Source organism: Podarcis vaucheri (assembly GCF_965113315.1).
Source record: "Podarcis vaucheri genome assembly, chromosome: 14".
Classification (NCBI taxonomy): Eukaryota; Metazoa; Chordata; class Lepidosauria; order Squamata; family Lacertidae; genus Podarcis; species Podarcis vaucheri.
The window spans coordinates 15,890,962-15,912,016 of NC_138752.1; the positions used below are offsets into that span (position 1 = coordinate 15,890,962).

The 21,055-nt window shown below is 46.9% G+C and overlaps 1 protein-coding gene across 1 annotated transcript in view; it reads right to left on the bottom strand.

The window, feature by feature from the left end:
* Nucleotides 1-21,055, bottom strand: part of HOMER2 (homer scaffold protein 2) — a 102,360-nt gene that overhangs the window by 1,277 nt on the left and 80,028 nt on the right. Inside the window, exons 7-9 of the mRNA XM_082198732.1 lie at nucleotides 20,243-20,353; nucleotides 10,500-10,580; nucleotides 357-8,285 (exon numbers count right to left, since the gene is read on the bottom strand). Of these exons, the coding sequence (XP_082054858.1) occupies nucleotides 8,097-8,285; nucleotides 10,500-10,580; nucleotides 20,243-20,353 (381 nt within the window). The 3' untranslated portion in view covers nucleotides 357-8,096. The remainder of the gene's footprint in view (nucleotides 1-356; nucleotides 8,286-10,499; nucleotides 10,581-20,242; nucleotides 20,354-21,055) is intronic.

Below are 21,055 nucleotides of genomic sequence, written 5' to 3' on the forward strand. Positions count from 1 at the left end.
TAAACGTTAAATTAACAAGTTACCTTTTTGTGTGTGTGTGTGTGTTCTTCACTCCCCTTCAAAACAGTGACCAGCGTACATGCCCCCTTTCAATGCAGTGACCAGCGTACATGCCCCTTACAATGTAGCGGGCGGGCGGGCGGGAAGGTGACGTCGGGACGGTGCGTGACTAACGCACGTACTGCCCCCATGTGATGTCACAGCCAGTACAGCGCCCGCCACAGTGGGGAGTGTCGGGGCGCACAATGCGCCCCCTCCCCTCGCTAGTATCCGCCCCGGAGCCGCGGCAAAGGTGTAAAAGAGCCACATGCGGCTCCGGAACCGCGGGTTGCAGACCCCTGGCCCAGAATCACTACAGGAATCCAAAATCTTCCAACCCACTGCTTGTTGCCACTACAAGAGTCAAACCAAAAGTTGAAAAGTTGAAGCATATGATGCTCATCCAGACCAGCAGCCTTCTAAAGTCTCAAGCAAAGAGCTTTTTGAGACCTGCTAGGATAATTTGTCCCTGGGAGTTTCGCTATTTGTGATGGCAGCCAGTTCTCCCCACAATGCCGTTAAATGACTCAACTTCTGTGGCATTGTCAGAAATCCAAGATGGCGGCTGTGAATCTCCAAGGCAAAGGCTTCAGGGCCCATGGGACAGCTCCCCAATGATGGAGCTGGCCCTGTCTGTATGCAGTGCAAATGCCCAGTTAAGGTATCTGGTCCTACCACACTGGGACAAATCCATTCAATTATGGCACCTGATACGAACTTGCTATCAATGCTTCCAAATGCTACAAAGGCCAGGTGGCCACATCTATGCTGTGTACTGTACAGTGCCGGTGTCAAAGCTTTGTCACAAAGCATGAGCTATGGTTGCAGAAGCACCCTTGGATTTAAATGCAGCTGGGTTAAACCACAGAGCCTAGGATTTGCCGATCAGAAGGTCAGCGGTTCGAATCCTCGCAAAGGGGTGGGCTCCCATTGCTTTGTCCCAGCTCCTGCCAACCTAGCAGCGGGAAGGTAAACGGCGTTTCCGTGCTCTGCTCTGGTTCGCCAGAAGCGTCTTAGTCCTGCTGGCCACATGACCCGGAAGCTGTACGCCGGCTCCCACGGCCAATAAGGCAAGATGAGCGCTGCAACCCCAGTCGGTCACAACTGGACCAAATGGTCAGGGGTCCCTTTACCTTTACCTTTCCTCCTTCCACAATAGGTGGAAAGCAATACTAACCTCCCTCCTAAGGTTGTTGCAAGTATTACTCTGGTGATGTTACATGAAGCGCATTGAACACCTCAGGAAGAGCTACATATATAAATGCCAACAGTTATCTCAAGTCATCAGCACACCTCCATCCAGCTACTCTGGTTGCACTGTAACAAGTTACAAGACTGCAGATGGCTACATGCTCCACTTAGAAGCCATGTTGGCTTATAAGCAGCATATAAATAAGTAAATAATGATTATTGCAAACTGAACTTGTTATTGTGCACCAGTTTCCCACAAGATATATTTTCATTCCTTAAAAGAGGGGTGTGTCTGCATGATTTCCACTAAGTGGTAAGGTTGACATCATTAGAATGGGTTACTAACAGATCCCAGAAATTCATCTTTTGCCCCAGTCCAGCAATTTACATGAAGCGGCCTTCAGGTTATGATTGCAAGCACACTTTTGTGAAAGCACCACTGGAATCGATGGAAAGTTGCATCCAGGTAATTAGAATAATCTACATGTACAGATGAAACACATAGTACAGAGCTTTGGGGGTAGTTCCATTTCAAAACCACAGCTGGCGCGACTATCCCCATTTGGGTCCTTTCCCATAGTAAAAGCAGCCTTCACACAAACACACCCTCATGTGAAATGGTACAGTCCAAAGAACCATGTGATTTACCTACAGACTGGCTCAGCGTCCTTAAGACTAGGGGTATAAGAAGCCAAAGCAATAGAAAGAAGCAATATAGTAATCAATCAATCAATCGTTTACAAATATGCACATAAACTTTATATGCATATATAGGCACCTTGATGTTCTAAAAGTTCATTTCCACCTTTTCATTTTATCACAGTAAAATGTCATACTGGCTAGCCATTCTACAAACTCCATTCAACACTTCTTCCACCAACAGAATACAGTATACATATTAATATCAAGCATATTTGCAGAGGGTTGTGGCCAACTAAGGCCTACTCAGAGTAAACCCACTGAAATGAATGAACCTAAGTTAGTCATGTCTATTAACTTCAGTGGGTCTACACTGAGCAAGGCGAGCCTTGAATACAACGCCAGCGTTCTTTAATAGATACCTTATATATAGTACCCTTTTTGACTCAAGGTATCTTATTACTACTGAACATAGCATTCAGTATTTCAGACAGTAACTTCTTCAAAATTGCTAGCCCACCCCCCTGGTCTGAAGATGGTGCTTTGGAGTGCCAGATCATTAAATGGAGAGTTGACAGCCACCAAGGGGTTAATCCTGGATGAGAGAACTGTCAAAAGTTTCACTTTCCTGACCAGGGTACCAGACATATCAGGTTTTGGGTTTCGGGGCTTGTAATTGAGGATAATGTAGCAAGAACAGAATGAGTATTTTGTGGGTATAACCTGCTCCCCAACAATCTCCCTAGCTTATCTAACCCGGGTGCTCTTAGGTGTGGTTTTGAAGACTGGCGATGATGGGTGGACGCGGGTGGCGCTATGGGTTAAACCACAGAGCCTAGGGCTTGCCGATCAGAAGGTCGATGGTTCGAATCCCTGCGATGGGGTGAGCTCCCATTGCTCAGTCCCCGCTCCTGCCAACCTAGCAGTTTGAAAGCATGTCAAAGTAGATAAACAGGTACCACTCCGGCGGGAAGGTAAACAGCATTTCTGTGCGCTGCTCTGGTTCGCCAGAAGCGGCTTAGTCCTGCTGGCCACATGACCCAGAAACTGTACACTGGTTCCCTCGGCCAATAAAGCGAGATGAGAGTCGGCCATGACTGGACCTAACGGTCAGGGGTCCCTTTACCTTTACGTGCTGGGTGTCTTCAGCATTCAGGCTCCAGATGTCTCACAGGCTTGGATGGTCCACACCGATTCCAACTGTGGAGATGCTTTGACCTCTTCCTCTCTACTGCCTTTGATCTGGGCTCCATGTTGCTGAACCAAATGGGCCCTTGCTTAGCCACACTGGTGGTGGTCCAAATGGAACTAACTGGTACCGTGCAACGCATGAAGTAATGCTATGTGTGAAAGCAGCTCTTTGGCATTTTGATTCCAGCCTACCTTTGTTTACGCTGTGCTTGGGAAAAGTTTGTTGTTGGTTTAAAATTCATGACATTGCAATGCCAATTGTATTGTATTTGTTGACCATTGGTTATTATGCTCACTTTATGCACTTTAAATTTATTCTGCAAACTATCTTGTGAGGGCAATGCACCCTGAAAGTCTGGTTAGAAATCCATTCAGTTATGCAAATAAATCTGCTGAGGCATGACTAGGTTCCTCTGAATTTTGGTAACTCTGAATTTCTTGTTTATCCAGTCTTAAGTCCAGTTCTCCACATCAGTTTGAGAAATGCACTTGCTTATGAAAATTCACCAGCATTTTAGTGCAAATCTCTCTTAATATGTACATATACTTGTATGCAGTTTCCCATAAAATGCACATTTTTGCAAAGCAATTTCCCCAAATATTATATTTTTTTTGTATACATCATTATTTTCACTTTACCCTGGTATATTCGTTCTTTGTACCCATTACTTGGCTGTAGAGCAGCATTGCAAAATTCGGAAACGCGTACATTCCAAAAGATGACTGTGTTTCAATTTATGTATTTGGATAGTGCAAATTATGTAGCTTCATTCACATTCAAATATGAACTGAATCAAATTTCTTACACATCTCCAGGCATGCCATGCAAAGTCCTCAGGGAAACACAATGCTAGTATGGACCCTTTTGCCATTTTTTAAATTGGGAGCAAGCATTGAATATGGCAGCAGCACCTGAGGCTCCCCAAATTGCTTTAGGAGCCAGATTCGGGGTACAGGAAGATGCAGCCTTATTATATCAGAATATTTGTTCATTTAGCCAATAGTGGCTGACTGAATGCAACTGACAATTCTCCAGGTTCCCCAGGGGAGAGTGGTTGTTACCATAACCTGCTGCTTGACCCTTTTTAAGTGCAAATGCTGGGCACTGAAGTTGAAATCATTGCATGCCCTCTTCCAATGAGCAATGGTTCTAAGCCCCACTTTACCCTGGTGGGTTTGTGGTCTGGTTTGTGGTCACTTCAAAAGAGGAGAAAATATCTATGATCAACATCTTGAAATCTTCTGACTACTGCTAGGACGGCCCCACTTTCTGGGAAGACAGAGGTAGCCAACTTAATAGCACAACCAACGTGCCATCTCTCCTGGCCAACTCACCACTACACAAAACCAGTGCAGCAGATGGTAGGCTAAGGAAGGGGCTGGGGTGTAAAAACACAGGCCTTTAAATGATTTTTGTAAAAAAATAAAATACAAGGCAGCCTTGGTGTCATTTATGGCAGCTGTAGGTTTTATAGAAGCCTGTTTTCAGTTCTAAAATGTCAAAGACTTTGCTCCTGGCAAAGAACTGCCTCCGTGTTTCAATTGCCAAAGAAGGGGACATAGCACAGAAGGCCAGTCCTGTCACCCTGTTGGCCTTGGCCTGTGCTGCCCACATGCTCCTCATCACGGCTTCAGCTCAGCCTAACACACCTAAGTCACCTGGTTCTGACCTGAAAGAGAAGCTCTGAACCCAGCCCTTCACCGGCATCTACACAGATAATACTTGTGATCTTGGATCAGGAGCCTGTGAATTGTGGAAGAAGGAAAAAGTAGGTTAGGCGGAGGCTCAAAGCAGCGAGAAATCAGATTAGAGGCATGGGGTGGGCGAGGGGGCAGGAAATTTGGTTCCAAGGAGTTCAGTGGGAAAGGTTTACTGGTGAGCAGATGGCTTTGCTCTCAAGAGCCAAAGGAAGCAAAAATTAAGGAGAGCTGTTTGCTTTGGGTGCAGCCAAATGCTTGGCTTGCTATTTCAGATCTGTCTTGTTAACTCTGCTTGTGCATTCAGATCCTTGTGCCTCGCACCTCTCTGTGGACCACTCACTACTCTGAACCTCCTTCCCTAGGCCCATCTGCTAACCTTGCCTCTCTAGAATCTGAGAAGCTCACCCAATGGCAGCCAGACTCCTCTCTCTGCTCCCCACCATCCACCACGACATTAGGCAAAATCTCAAGCAATCACGGACTCTGTCACCACCATAAAACCCCATGGCACACTGCAATATAGATATGCATATATATCAGCAGAAAGAATAAGCTAACTGTTTTGGCAGTGGATCAGGTTTCATCAGCTAAGAAGCTTTTGCCAAATGCCCTCTTCATACTTTGACCTTACGAGGAAATGGGAGAGTCACACAGTCCAAAATGAGAGCTTTATGTCCAACGCTTTTTCAATAAGAAGGTGGCTTTTTATATTAAGAGCAGAGAAAATTGAATCACACACCCATGCAATGGCAGACACAAAAGGAGAGAGCACTGTGAATGATGAGTTGAACTCCCTCCTGCAGTTTTAAAAGCAGTTAGAAGCTGCAGGCGCTTAACACACAGGACAGAAAAATGGAAGAGGAGGTAGTTTGCTGTTAGGCAGGGCATCTTTGAGCTTTCACACATCTGTATGGCAGGCAAAGGAGCTGAGTTCGGGTAACTACCAGTACTAAGATCCATAACGGGCATGACTAAAAAGTGTTTTCCAGTGTGATACAGTCTCAGTAGCTGACAGACATTTGTGTCAGCAGCCTTCCCCAGTGCCCTCTAGAAGTTTTAGACAATTCCCATCCGTCCCAGCTAGCATGGCCAGGGTGATGGAAGACGTAGCCCCAAACATGTAGAAGGCACAAGATTGGGAAGGTTCGTACAGAGCTTAGTCTGAGATACGACTCTGGTTTTTGTAATTCCAAGGGCTCAGCCCTGAAAGAAGCTGAAGGCGCTAACGGGAGTGTTTTGGAGCATGTGAAAACGACTTTCTCGTTTCATCCCAGATGTGACCATTGCCAGCCTTGATTCATCTGGAATTAAAGAGCAGGTCTTTGGGGGCAGAGCAGAAACCTTCAAGGTGGGTTGATGTCCCAGGTTGTTCCTTTTTAGGTGGCCATGTGTCTTGATGCTTAGCTTGAAGACACGCCACTGAACTCTTGGATTGAGGACTCTTGGATGGAGACTTCATTCTAAAACCCAGTTGCAACCAGTGCCACTGTCTGCAACAACTCTTCCATTCCCCTCCCCTCCAGTACGTGCCTGGTTGCTGCTGCATCTAATATCTTTATATCAGGCACCAACCTCATAGCCAGCACGGCACCAATTAACCACATTTCCCCCTTGTTGCCTAGACTTTTGGCAACAACTGAGAAATTCAGAACCGTTTATTTATAATTTACCTGCTCCTTTGTCTTGCTTCCACCTTTATTTCCATGTCACTGATACTTTTATTCAAACAGGCTCTTTAAATCCTTACGATGGTTTAAAGCATAGGTAGGCAAACTAAGGCCAGGGGGCCAGATCCAGCCCAATCGCCTTCTTAATCCGGCCCGTGGACAGTCTGGGAATCTGTGTGTTTTTTACATGAGCAGAATGTGCCTTTTTATTTAAAATGCATCTCTGGGTTATTTGTGGGGCATAGGAATCCGTTCATTTTTCTTCTTCTTCAAAATATAATCCGGCCCCGCACAAGATCTGAGGGACAGTGGACCGGCCCCCTGCTGAAAAAGTTTGCTGACGCCTGGTTTAAAGTCTTTGTTGCAACCAATGTCTGAGGTTTCTCTGGGTGAAGAGGTGGAACATAAATGGTTTTAAAACAAATACCTGTATCCTGAATGTAAAAATGGTGCTGCCAGCCAGTGCTAGGAGCAGCAACTTGTAGGGCCAACTGCTTACATCAGGGATGGGAAACCTGTTCCAGCCCAAGGGCCACATGCCAGTGGATGGAGCAAAGAACGTTAATATTACCTCTGTATAACACGCCTATGCACGCTCACACAGCCTGCTCTGTTCTCCATCCGGAGAAGCAAAAGGCATTGCCAGAGTTCAAGGGCAAATTCCAGCCAGGCAAAAACACTTGTGGTACAAAGCAGGACCAGCAAGGGATGTGGTGTTGGAGAACTTCCAAGGGACAGCTGGAGAGGCATTTGACTCCTGGGCCAGAGGCTCCCTACTTAACATCCTTTGCTCCGGGAGTGAACTGACCCTGGTTCCTAGGAACAGTGCCCATTTCTCCGGCACTCAGATGGCTAATGTACAACACCTGCATTTCTAAACACCCTCAAAGGCTTGGAAACCGCCAACCAACTTTGGGTAACTACCTCCACGTCCATGCTACCAGAAGTGCAAAGGGCCACACATTGTGATTTCTACACCGATTTCAAATGCACATTGTTGAACATGGCAAATTCTGTATGAAAAGGCCTCGTGGGTATTTTTTTTTATTAAATAAAAAGCCACCACTGAATTCTTCAAATGAGGCGTCACAATTTGATCCTAAGGCCATGAGCATCTACTAAAAGAATATTTCTCTACCTGCCAATGGCTGCTCCCAAGTGCACTTCTCTTTTTCAAGCCCATGGACAAATTGCAAGCATCTCCTCTCATCTTCACTGTGGTCTGTTACACACACACACAAATAAAACTGCAAGGGCTTGATAATCAAGATTAGGAAAAGGCTCGCTTCCTGTTTCTATGGTTGCAGCAGCCCTTAAGATAGAAATTTCCCTGCAACAACGAATGCATATTCATTTTAAGGTAGGTCTAGTTCGATTTTCCTGAGGCAAGAACCCTTCCCCACCTGTTCACAAACCCTCCAAGTCCAGAAGCAGCAAGATAAACAAAGCTCTACCTTAAAAAAGAAAAGTCAACAACAATTTTTGGAAAGAAAGAAAGAAAAGGAAGAATGGGTAGTGGGGGAGAGAACCATTAAATCTTTAAATTCTATGTACAAATCACATTGCAAACAAGAATACTCTGGTTATTTTTTTTGTGGAACAGACATTTAGGATTAAAATGCACACCCACCAAATGTTAGTTTACAAAAAGATATATGTTGCTATTCCCTAGTTATCAACTCCCAGTTTAGATAGTCCTTGCCGGAAGTCATGCAATTCATCAATCTTTCCATCTAGTACGTCTAAAAAAGTCTGTAACTCAGTCTTAAGGTTGTTTTGTCTGTGTTTGCTCTCTTCCACCTCTGTCCTTAGAGCTCTGACTTTCTCTTCCAGGTCTTTATTCCTTTTCTCAGCAGCCTTAAAAAAAAATAATGCATTAATGTCTCAACAATAACAGAAAGAGCAAAGTCCCTCCCCACACCTGCCCCATTGCTGCATCTCTTATTTATTGTGTCCATTGCAAACCTACCTGCAAGCAAACTCTGTCAGGGGAAAGGCTATTATTTTATTCTGACTGCTTCACAGAAGGATGCGGAAGAGATGCTTTGCCTTGAATGAGGTCACTTTGGGCAGCTCTTGGCTGGAATTTATGTGCCCTGCTCTGCATATATTACTGCCATTGCTAGCGCTTCAGAATTTGTTCTAAACATTATCTGAAGTTGGTTTGGGTCCTGGTTCACCCGTCCACAAATACAACCTGACAAAACAGCGCCTGGGAACTGATATTGTTTCATTCTGGAACTCAATGTCATTTTTTTTAAAAAAGTAAGAAAAAGAAATATCTGGAGTCTCCCTGGCTGAATGTGTAGGAAGACAGCTAGAATCATCATCATCATCATCATCATCATCTTTAAGTTCCCTAGCAATGGAGTTTACACCATCAATATAAGCCTGTACAGTGGTACCTCAGGTTAAGTATTTAATTCGTTCTGCAGGTCCGTTCTTAACCTGAAACTGTTCTTAACCTGAAGCACCACTTTAGCTAATGGGGCCTCCAGCTGCTGCCGTGCCACCGGAGCACGATTTCTGTTCTCATCCTGAAGCAAAGTTCTTAACCTGAGGTACTATTTCTGGGTTAGCGGAGTCTGTAACCTGAAGCATATGTAAGCTGAAGTGTACGTAAACCGAGGTACCACTGTACTTGAAATGCTTTGCCCCAGAGGATAGAGTCCCATGTTGCCGCTCCTCAACAAATTCATGATGCATGGGTTGAGATGAAAGATTTACAGATGAAGCCGTTCCTAAATTGTGAAACAGGGTACACCTTCTACAGGCTTGAGCTTCCAAGGCAGAAGAAGGGTAAGTCGGTGGAGTGCCAGCAGCACAGGATAGCAACTAGGACTTTAGCACCGAAGGCTCTCTTATCCCTTGAGTAATCCAGGCCCCTCCCTGAACATACTGCTTTTATTGAAAAATATGTCTCCAGCCATGGGTGTAGCCAGGAGTGCAGGGGGACAGCTGCCCCCCTAAATAAATAAAGTAAATAAATAAAAATATTTAACTGACCAATTGCATCACAGATTACTCAGTTCTGCCACACCTAACATAAAGCCTGCCTCCCTCCCAAATAAATCCTTGTTGTTGTTGTTTAGTTGTTTAGTCGTGTCCGACTCTTCGTGACCCCATGGACCAGAGCACGCCAGGCCCTCCTGTCTTCCACTGCCTCCCGCAGTTGGGTCAAACTCATGCTGGTGGCTTCGAGAACACTGTCCAACCATCTCGTCCTCTGTCGTCCCTTCTCCTTGTGCCCTCCATCTTTCCCAACATCAGGGTCTTGTCCGGGGGGTCTTCTCTTCTCATGAGGTGGCCAAAGTATTGGAGCCTGAGCTTCAGGATCTGTCCTTCCAGTGAGCACTCAGGGCTGATTTCCTTCAGAATGGAGAGGTTTGATCTTCTTGCAGTCCATGGGACTCTCAAGAGTTTCCTCCAGCACCATAATTCAAAAGCATCAATTCTTCGGCGATCAGCCTTCTTTATGGTCCAGCTCTCACTTCCATACATCACTACTGGGAAAATCTTAGCTACGCCCATTTCTCTAGCTCTTTTATTTTATGGACATAAGGAACACAAAACATGGAGGTCCATTCTCAGGGTGACTTTTAGAGACCTGTGATCAGGGAGTCCACTTCTCCCTCCTACTAGAGCACTCATTCATTGACAGGTCCTGCGAAGACAGCATTGCACTAAGCCATTATTGTACTGTTGGCCTGAGCAGTTAAGGTGTCTTAGTATTTTCCATCTGTGTTATGATTATACCTGCACTAAAGTAACTTGCATTCATGAATGGAAGGGAAAACGCTGTGGCTACTTCCCTACTGCTTGGCTCTCCAAGCGAGCAAGCAGCATTATCCTGACATGACCCCAGAGGAGTAGAGGACCAAGAGGGAAAACTGGGTAAAAGTTAAGAGGAAATCGTTTTTCCAACACCTTCACATCTCTACCTGCGCCATCATCATCCAGCATGAATCATACGCTTCAGTTTCCCCAACATAAACATTCTGGCTATAGGTCTTAAGTGAAGTATAATTTTCCTTTTAAAACTGAAAATACATACTGAATAACCATTCATACCTGCAATTTCTCAGAGACTGTTTCACATTCTGTCATCAACTCTGGTATGATTTCACCCTGTTTCCGAAGATCCTCTATTTCCTAGAGAAAGTAACACAAAAATATAAAGGTTACGAATTTCAACCAGATAATAAAACTTAAAAAAAATCAGCATCAGCCATATACACATTACCCAGCCTTCAGAAATATATACAGGCATTCCCTGCCCCTCAATTTATGCACATTTAATTCACATGCGACTGTGCATACAAACAGCCCCAGAAACCCAGAGGTTGGGGGAGAGGCCTGCAAAGGCTTGACGAAGTCCTACTGTGTCTCCAGCTTGCAAGGAGACTCTCCCTGAAGCCTGAAGGGGGTGTCCTCGTTGGGCTCCTAGGAAGGTCTCCATGTGAGCCAGAGGCACAGCGGGGCTTTGCTCAGCCTCCCAGATAACAGCTGATGCGCATAAAAGCAACAGCGATAGCTGCTGCGTTTTCCCACATAGCAGCTGCTAGCAGGAATGTCCACTGCGCCTCCGGCTCACGCAACCCGGATAGGTAGAGGGACTTAGCGGGGCTTTACTGAGCACAGCCTCAACAAGTCTCTGGCTCACTGAGACCCTCCCTCCCCAAAGAGGACATCCCCTTCGGGTTCCGGGGAGGGTCTCCTCACGAGCAAGAGGCACAGTAGGACTTTGTTGAGGCTCTTCAGGCCTCTCCCCCCACTTCTGGGGCTGCTCCCCATTTACACTCATTTCACGTATGTGTGCAAGGGGTCAGAGTGTAACAGTAGTGACTACTGTCTGTGGAATGCTCTTCCAGGCAGGGAGATGTGCTTGGTGCTATCTCTGGCAGTTCTTATTCACCAGGCTAAGACCTTTCTGTTTTCCCAAGTCATTAGTTAATTAATGCTTCCTTCTATGGTGGCGCTTACCTTTTAGTGGGCTTGGCCCTTATTATTTTATTTTAAATTTTATTTTCTAAATATTTTTAAAAATAAATATTTATTAAACATTCATCACATATTTACACAGCAATTTACCATATTACAATTTATGCACATACACTACACGGAAAAAAGAAAAATATAATGAAAAATAGAGAAGAAGAATAAATAATAAAGATAAAATAAACTTCCAATTGTTCTCAAAAAACTGAATTTCATTTGCTATTTTTTACACAGTATCGTGTTATTGTACTTTGTTTCCTTAATTTCCTTCAGAGAAACATTGTTTAGTTTATTATCTATACATTGCAAGAATCATTCGAGGTCTGCCAGGAGATTTTTGCTATCGTAGTTTTTCAAGTATTCGTTTAATACTATCCATTCTTTATTCACCCTCTGCATTGAGTACCCTCTAACTCTCCCCATCATTATTGCCAATTGGATGTAGTCTGTCATTTTTACCTGCCATTCTGACTTTGTAGGTGTAATTTCACTCTTCCAATTCATTGCGACCAGAATTCTGGCTGCAGATGTTGTGTACATAAAGAGTGGTCTTACTTCTTTCTTGATTTCAGCTGACGTTATCCCTAATAAGAAGGCCTCTGCTCTTTTTGTGAATGGGAATTTGAGTATCTTTTAAAATTCATTATATACAATGTCCCAGAACGCTCTGATTTTTTTCACATTCCCACCACATATGCATATATGAACCACTCCCCTTTTTATATCTCCAACAAGTTTCAGATCTATTCTTATACATTTTGGCCAGTTTGGCCACCGACAGAGCATTTTCATAACATTTTCTCTTAGATTGTAACACGCTGTAAACCTAATATCCTCCCTCCTTGATCCTTATTAACATACTGCTAGATGGGCATTTTATGTATTCTGTATTTTTCTTTTTCCCCCCCTTTTCTTTTCAGCCTTTGAATAGCTTTTATGAGTTGTATTTTATTTTTCTCAAGTTACTTTGAGATTTTTTTATTGTAAAAAATGATAAAGGAAACAACACACCCCAATTCAGATATCATCACCAAACTATGATGTGCATGTGTAAATACTTCAACACATACTTCCTCCTTTACACTCTTCGCTTCCTGATTTGCACTGTACAAAGTTTGTCCCTAAAGCAGTATTGGAAAACAGCATTTAAACAAGATTTCCAGTCCTGCTTTGGAAGCAAGCTATAGTTTGTGCAAAACAAAATTTATTGGATTTGGTTTTTATACGAAACTATAGGAACTGCAACCATGAAGGGGAACGAGGGAGCATGGGAACACAAATCCTGTGTTGATGGTCAAATTTGGCCAGGTCACCTGACCCATACCTCTTGGAATTAAGGGGGCAGCAATTTGGAATTGCTATGGCTGCAGAATGAACTCATTTTGTGTACAAATAGGGTCTGTTCGATTTTCGCCCTTAATGTTCCTTATTGGCTCAAGGTGATGCAAACAATACGTATGCCAAAGCTCTTTTCAGGGATGATATTGCTAACACACTCAACAGTCAGGCTTGTTAAAAGAGCCCCCAAGCACAAGGAAATTGTTTAGAGCGATGGATTTTGATGGATTTTAAGACATCTCCCAGGGACATGGGTGGCACTGTGAGTTAAACCACAGAGCCTAGGACTTGCCGATCAGAAGGTTGGCGGTTCGAATCCCTGCGATGGGGTGAGCTCCTGTTGCCAACCTAGCAGTTCGAAAGCACGTCAAAGTGCAAGTAGATAAATAGGTACCACTCCGGCAGGAAGGCAAACTGCCCTGGTTCGCCAGAAGCGGCTTAGTCATGCTGGCCGCATGAACTGGAAGCTGTACGCCGGCTCCCTCAGCCAATAAAGCGAGATGAGCACCGCAACCCTAGAGTCCAGAGTCAACTGGACCTAATGGTCAAGGCTCCCTTTACCTTTACCTTTAAGACATCTCCCAGCAGCTTTTCCCAAAGAAAAAATGTCATGCTTTCTAACCCTGGCCCTTTGCGCTGGTAATAGCATTCACAAAGAGCAGTATTTTGTAACTTTCAGTACTCCCACTCAGCCGGAAAATGGGCTCATTAATATTACAGACTTCTTTCTCACTTGCTGTGGAGGGCTGCCCCAACTTCCAGGCTGTGTGCTCTTATTACACGAGCAGCCACAAAACAACCCAGACACAAGCTATTCTTGGCTTTGCAAGACAAGCCCAGTGTGCACTCTGCTCAGTGTGAAACTGCACGTAAGGAGCACCTCTGAAAACCTCATATTTAGAGGAACACTGGAAGGCCAAGGAAGAATGACAGAACAGCAAGGCAGATGTAAATATTTTAAATTTTAATTGCAACTTGGAAACCTTGGCAAGCAGCAGCAGCAAGATGTACGCCCCCCTACAGCATAGGAGAGTTGCCCCTTCCAAAAAGATGGTTGTCGCTGTCCACTTAAGACAGTGAGGATAATTGGTTGAGGAAACTGGGGTCCTGGAATCAGTCCACACTCTTCCAAGCAGGTGGTGGGCACAAGCAAAACTCACAGCATTGACAGTCAGTGGTGTACACCAAAACTGCAGCAGCTTGGACCCTTGGGTGCTGGAGGTGGAGAATTCCCTCCCCCAGCAATTCCCATTTTTGCATGTTTTGCAGAATGTCTGTCCAAGGATGAATCACCCCTACTATTCTGAGCCAGAAAAGTCTTTGTCACTTAATCACTTGCTGTAGGTCTCTGTTTATTACTACCTCAATCCATTTCCCCCCTTCCCACCTTGTGTAATATGAATTTTTATGTGTAGGTGTAACTGTGTGTGTGTGTGTGTTGATAATTTAATGAAGAACAAAATAGCTTGGATTCTTGGGAGTCAGATAAATGCTTAGGGTTGTGATAAAATAAAATAAAAATGAGTTGGCGTGAGTGCAAAACGTTTTAACTTTCTAATATATGAATTATTCATTCTTGTGTAGCCACCCCCTACACCCCCCCTTGCGCAGGGTCCACAGAGGAGAGCCTCAGATGAAGACCGCAAGGCAGGGGTGGCCCAGGATGTTTTGCCACTAGAGGCGAAAACCCTGGCTGTGATCCCCACCTCCTGCCCCTCTTCCCACTGCCGCGTACTTGCCCCCTCCTGCTCGACCCTGCTGCTGTGCTCCTCTACCCCAGGTGAACTCGAAGAGGGTGAGCAGGAGGAAGAGAGTGGCCCAGGAGCAAATAGAGGAGTTGCCACTTGAGCATGCTGCTGCAGCCTCCAGGGTTGTGGAGGTGGAAAGCATTGAGGAGCAATGAGTGCCTGGCAGTGGCAAGACCTGGGAGCCAACCACTAGGTGCCCAGCAGTGGCAAGAGTCAGAAGGTAGCAGCAGGGCGCCAGCTCATAGCTGTCAACCTTTCCCTTTTCTTAAAGGAAATTCCCTTATTCTGAATAGGATTCCTCGCAATAAAAGGGAAAAGTTGGCAGCTATGAGCGGCCAGCTCCACCTGTGCGGGGGGGGGGGAAGCATGATGGTGTGGGGAGTGGTGGCACTGCTGCTGGTGGAGAGGTGACAGGAGGTGCAGCCCCAGCTATTAGCAGTGGCTTCTGCTCCTCCTCCTCTCAGGGTGATGCCCTCTCACAGCTTGCTTCAGACTGCTTCATGGACTGCCTGCCTGTGTTGCAGGGTCTGGGCTGGTTTATAAGGTGGATGGGGGGTCCTTAAGGTTTTGTGGTACCAAGCTGAACTGAACCCAGAAACTAATTGGGCTTTTTTTGTGTGTGTGTGCAAATTCCAAAAAGCGACGTTGGTGGCGCTGTGGGTTAAACCACAGAACCTAGGACTTGCTGATCAGAAGGTCGCCGGTTCGAATCCCCGCGATGGGGTGATCTCCTGTTGCTTGGTCCTTGCTCCTGCCAACCTAGCAGTTCGAAAGCACGTCAAAGTGCAAGTAGATAAATAGGTACCACTCTGGTGGGAACATAAACGGCATTTCTGTGCGCGGCTCTGGTTCGCCAGAAGTGGCTTAGTCATGCTGACCACATGACCCGGAAGCTGTACGCCGGCTCCCTCGGCCAATAAAGCGAGATGAGCGTCGCAACCCCAGAGTCGGCCACGACTGGACCTAATGGTCAGAGGTCCCTTTACCTTTTACCTTTAAATTCCAAAACTAAACTCTATTTGTGTCTCTGCCTTGGCCCCATCAAGCCACCTTAATCCCTTATTCCAGTTCAATGAATATATGCATGCTACAACAAGAAGGTTTTTTTTGTATGTGTGTTTTGCGCTGTGTCACCATTATCCTAAGATGTCAATCTTCCTCCGAGCTGCAGCTGCTGAAAGCAGGGAGAGGCGGGTGGGGAAACAAGAAGGAATAGATCTGAGACAGCCCCAACAAGTTTTCCAGACAGCTGTTAATTCAGTACAATGCAATTGTCTGTCAGGGACCAGGAGTCAGGTTCCTCTTCTGCAGGTGAGGAAGAGTCGAGTAGTCAGAACAAGAAGGGGAAGGTCACACAGGGACAGCCTCTGAAGCGCTGCTTCCCAATGAGCCTGTACAGCCAGAGCCTCTCTGGTCTGAGGATGTGGCACTGTAGCAGAGTTCTGGATTCCTAGAGTACAGGACAAGCACTGCCCTACCTTGCCTTGACTTGCCCCTAGCATGAGCCATGCCTTGCATCCAGCTTAGGCCTTGTTTCAGCACAGAAAAGGGTAATATCTTTTAGTACTGCTCTATTCTGCCTTGGTCAAGCCGCACCTGGAGTAAGGTAAAAGGTAAAGGACCCCTGGACAGTTAAGTCCAGTCAAAGGCGACTATGGGGTTGCGGTGCTTATCTCGCTTTCAGGCTGAGGGAGCCGGCGTTTGTCCACAGACAGCTTTCCGGGTCATGTGGCCAGCAGGACTAAACCACTTCTGGCACAACGGAACACCGTGACGGAAACCAAAGAGCATCGAAACAGCATTTACCTTCCCACTGCAGTGGTACCTATTTATCTACGTGCACTGGTGTGCTTTCAAAGTGCTAGGTTGGCAGAAGCTGGGACAGAGCAACGGGAGCTCACCCTGTTGCACGGATTCAAACTGCCAACCTTCTAATCGGCAAGCCCAAGAGGTTTAGACCACAGTGCCACCCGTGTCCCTGCTCTATTCTGCCTTGGTCAAGCCACACCTGGAATGCTGAGTCTAGTTCTGGGCACCACAGTTTAAGGACTGTAGAGTTGGAAGGGACCACAAGGGTCATCTAGTCTATGAAGAAGAAGAAGAAGAAGAAGAAGAAGAAGAAGAAGAAGAAGAAGAAGAAGAGGAGGAGGAGGAGGAGGAGGAGGAGGAGATTGGATTTGATATCCCACTTTATCATTACCCGAAGGAGTCTCAAAGTGGCTAACATTCTCCTTTCCCTTCCTCCCCCACAACAAACACTCTGTGAGGTGAGTGGAGCTGAGAGACTTCAAAGATGTGTGACTGGCCCAAGGTCACCCAGCAGCTGCATGTGGAGGAGCAGAGATGCAAACCCAGTTCACCAGATTACGAGTCCACTGCTCGTAACCACTACACCACACTGGCTCTCTATGCGCTACCAACTGATCTAGGATATTGACAAGGGGAAACATATGCAGAGGAGAGTGGCCAAGATGATAAAGTGGCTGGAAACCAAGCCTTATGAGGAACAGTTGAGGGAGTTGGGTATGTTTAGAAGACAAGACTGAGAGGTGAAAGGATAGCCATCTTCAAATATCTAAAGGGCTGTCACATGGAAGATGGGGGAAGCTTGTTTTCTCCTGCTCCGGAGGGCAGAACCTGAACCAGTGGATTAAAATTACCAGGAGGGTGATTCCAACTAAACTTTAGGAAGAACTTTCTGATTGTAAGAGTTACTTGACAGTGGAACAAACTGCCTCAGAAAGTGGTCAACTCTTCTTCATAGGAGGTTTTGAAGCAGCAGCTGGATGACCATCTTCTCAGGGATTCCTTAGGTGTGATCCCTGTGTTGCAGGGGGTTGGCCCTTGGGATCCCTTCCAACTCTACAATTCTATGCTCCTTTTGTTTTGTCCCTTGTATCGAGCAGATGGAGTTGAAACCAAGCAGGAAATTTTGGTGTAGACTTAATACAATGTGCAACAGCTTTCAAGAGATCTATACAAATGTCTTCCAACACTGGGTAACTGTTGGATTGGAATAGCTTGACAACTCTATGAGGTACGTTAGGCTGAGACGCCAGTGACTGCCCCAAGACCACCCAGTGAGCTTCAAGGCCAAGTGGTGATTTGGTCTACTGGATACCTAGTTCGACACTCTAGTCCAGAGAGCCAGTGTGGTGTAGTGGTTAAAAGCAGTGGACTCGTAATCTGGTGAACCGGGTTCAGTTCCTCGCTCCTCCACATGCAGCTGCTGGGTGACTTTCAGCTAGTCACACTTCTCTGAAGTCTCTCAGCCTCACTCACCTCACAGAGTGTTTGTTGTGGGGGAGGAAGGGAAAGGAGAATGTTAGCCACTTTGAGACTCCTTAGGGTAGTTATAAAGTGGGATATTAAATCCAAACTAAGGCCTGGGGGCCGAATAAGGCCCGAGGGACTCATTTATCCAGCCCGCAGCGACCCCTGCCGCCCGCTCTTACCGGCGCTGTGCTGCTGCCCACTTCCAGGTCGGAGGAGCACTGGAAATAGCTTGTGAGCATGAGCAAGGGTTATTTGCACATGCACGTTATTTCCGGTGCACATCTGGGTCCGAGGAGGCCCGTGCACATGCGCACAAGCTATTTCCGGTGCTCCTCCGACCCAGAAGTGTGCCGGAAATAGTGTGTGCACGTGCTTCCCTGCTCTCCGCATGATCGGCACTGGAGACACTGGCCCGAGGCGCAGTAAGTTTGCTGACCCCTGCTCTAATCGCTGTATCACACTGTGTCTCTCTGGTTTCCTCTGCGTAGAAGAAAAACACCTTCCTCACACATTTCTCAAAGGACAAATCCCCAGGGTTTTTTGGACGAAGCTTGCAGTATACGCGTACCTTAAGAAGGGTACCAACCATCACTTCTACCTGCCCCTGTGGGTTATCTAACCCAGTGTTTCCCAACCTTTTTTGGGCAAAGGCACACTTGTTTGATGAAAAAAATCTCGAGGCACACCACCATTACAGCCCCGTGACGTCAGCGCGCAGCGTCACGCCGGGAGGGACGCACGAAAGTGTAAGTTTCAATTTTTCCCCCTCCCCCTTGCCGGGGAACCTCCAAGCTTTGGGGGTATGGGGGGGAGGCAGCAAAGCGAGGGACTGAGGGACTCCTCCAACGACAAGGGTTGGGGAAGAAGAGAAAGGGCTATTCCGCTCCAGTCCTTTCTGAAGGAGCTGAGGGTGGGGGTCCTCCGGCGCCTTCGGCGAAACGGCGCCGGCCCAGAGCGCTTCTAGGAGGCTGCCTTTGTGCGCGACGTAAAGCCCTCTTTCCCTCCCTCCAGCCCCGTGTCACCTGTGGAAAAGGGGGCTGGATCCAGTGACGCAACTCGGAAAACTGTTAGGGAAGCCAGAGCAGGAAAGTGAGTGGGGGGCGGCGTCGCCGCTTTAACCCACGTTTTCTTTTTGAAAGAGAAACTTAAGACTAGATGACCCTTGGGACCACTGCCAACTCTACAGTTCTATGGCCCTTTGTGGAGGGGGGGGCAGCACCTGGAAAGACGGGCTAGGGGAGAATTGGGGCGGCCGCCTTAGGCACACCAGAAGCGAAGCACGTCCTGAGCTACAAAAACAAACCCAATTCCTGCCTCGTTTTTTGCAGTTTCTGCAAAGCGAGGGAGTCTCCCCCGCCTCCATTCCTCGGTGCCTCCTCCTCCCCCTGCTCCCCACTACGGGTCTCCCCTGCACTTGGCCAGGCCGCCTCGCCCTCCTTCCTTTCCCAGAGCAGTGGCTCAGAGCGCCTCCTTGCACCGCAGGTACACTCCGTGGGGAGGGGAGGGAGCGGAAGCCCAGACCAGCCCCCAACCCGCTTAGTCCGACCCCTCAAACCTTCCCAAAATAAGAACTCTGCGTTCTACAACGTCACCCCTCAGCGGGGCCCCCTTTATTCCCGGTGAGAGGGGGGCGGCGGAGGGAAAAAGCTGCTTCCCACACTTACCCGCCGCCATCTTGACTTCCCGCAATGAGCCGGATGCGGCGCCTAAGCTCCCTGCCGTCGCTTCTCCGCCTCCTCTACTTTGCACAAGGCTTCAGGGTCGCCAGCCGATTCATCCATCGGCCGCTCTTTCAAGCCCACTCGGAGGAGGAATGAGTCGAAAGAGCCAGAACCGCAGCCGCAGTGGAAGCCCCGCCCCTCCCTTCCAGTCTCGGGGCGGGGCAGAGGCCACCAGGCTGGCAAGCAGAGCGCCGAGAGCGAGGAAGCTGATGCAACGCGGAGGCAGACCCCGGCTGGCGTGTGTTAGAGCAGTGTTTCCCAACCTTTTTTGGACTCGCCCGCCTCCCTCCAGGCAACATCTCGCGGCACACTAGTGTGCCGCGGAACACCGGTTGGGAAACACTGATCTAACCCTTCCAGCTTCCCCAGGAGGGCTCAGCCGGCTCACTTAGAAAACAAAAACCATTCTACCCAACTTAAAAATTTGTCCAGCTTTTGTTACTGCATTAAAACAGAACACACACACAAAAAATGAGAATAAGGTCCCAAGGTAAAACAGACAGAGCACAAAAGCCTAATGTTTTGCTAGGAACCCATGGCATTTTCCGGAGCATCAGTCATGTCGTTGTGCCCAAAGCCTCCAGGGCTTGCTCAGCTTCTAAAGTAATCTGCATTAGGGTTTTTTTATGTTTTTGTTTCACAAGTACTGTGGAAGCGGACTGATTCCCCAAAGATGTTGTGGCTGCATGTCCGCAGCTTTAAGCACTTCATTACCATTCTTTGTTTTACATACCAGCTCCTTGTCTTGCAGCTCCGTTTCCAATTCCTGCAGGCGCCTGCTCAGCTGCGCATTTCGTTCTCTCTCCTTATCTATTTCATTGCACTGCTCTTCCAGTTCGTCAATCTTAAAGAAGGGTTGAAAGGAGCCAGTCTGAGTTCCCAATCCACTACAAATACTTATCATTTGCTTTTCACATTTTTAAATAATGGAAACGTTGCAGGAAAATTAGGAGATAGCAGCAGGTTGCTGAAGGGGCTGGGGAAGGCCTAGAGCAGAGTTTTTACCAAACTTGGGTCTCCAGCTGTTTTTTGGACTATAATTCCCTTCATCCCTGACCTAGCTAGGGATGATAAGAGCTGTAGTCCAAAAACAGCTAGAGACTAATTTAAAGCACTTGTTTGTTAAGGGTTGCTAGAAATTGTAACTCTGAGGGATAAACTACAACACCCAGAATTCTTTGAGGGAAACAGTGTTCTTTGAATGTGCTTTGGAGGGAGAAGCAAAGAGGCTGCAACCACAGCAAAAAGGCTTGTGTATAGGCCAGCTTATGAAGCCAAGATGCAATCATCCAAATGCAGCCAGTGTGTTCAAGGTACAGGTCCTTATGAAGGAAAAAAGAACTCATTTCTGCATAGTTCTCCCAGCACTGAGCAAAGCTGCCTTTCCCCACAAATCAAGTTCAGTGTTGTGGGATTCTTGCTACAAGTAGCATTGATGGAAACCAAAAAACCCTGCTGTCAATAAACTTCTGCCAGGAGTGTGTGGGCCTATTGCCGTATTTTTTGCTCTATAAGACTCACTTTTTCCCTCCTGAAAAGTAAGGGG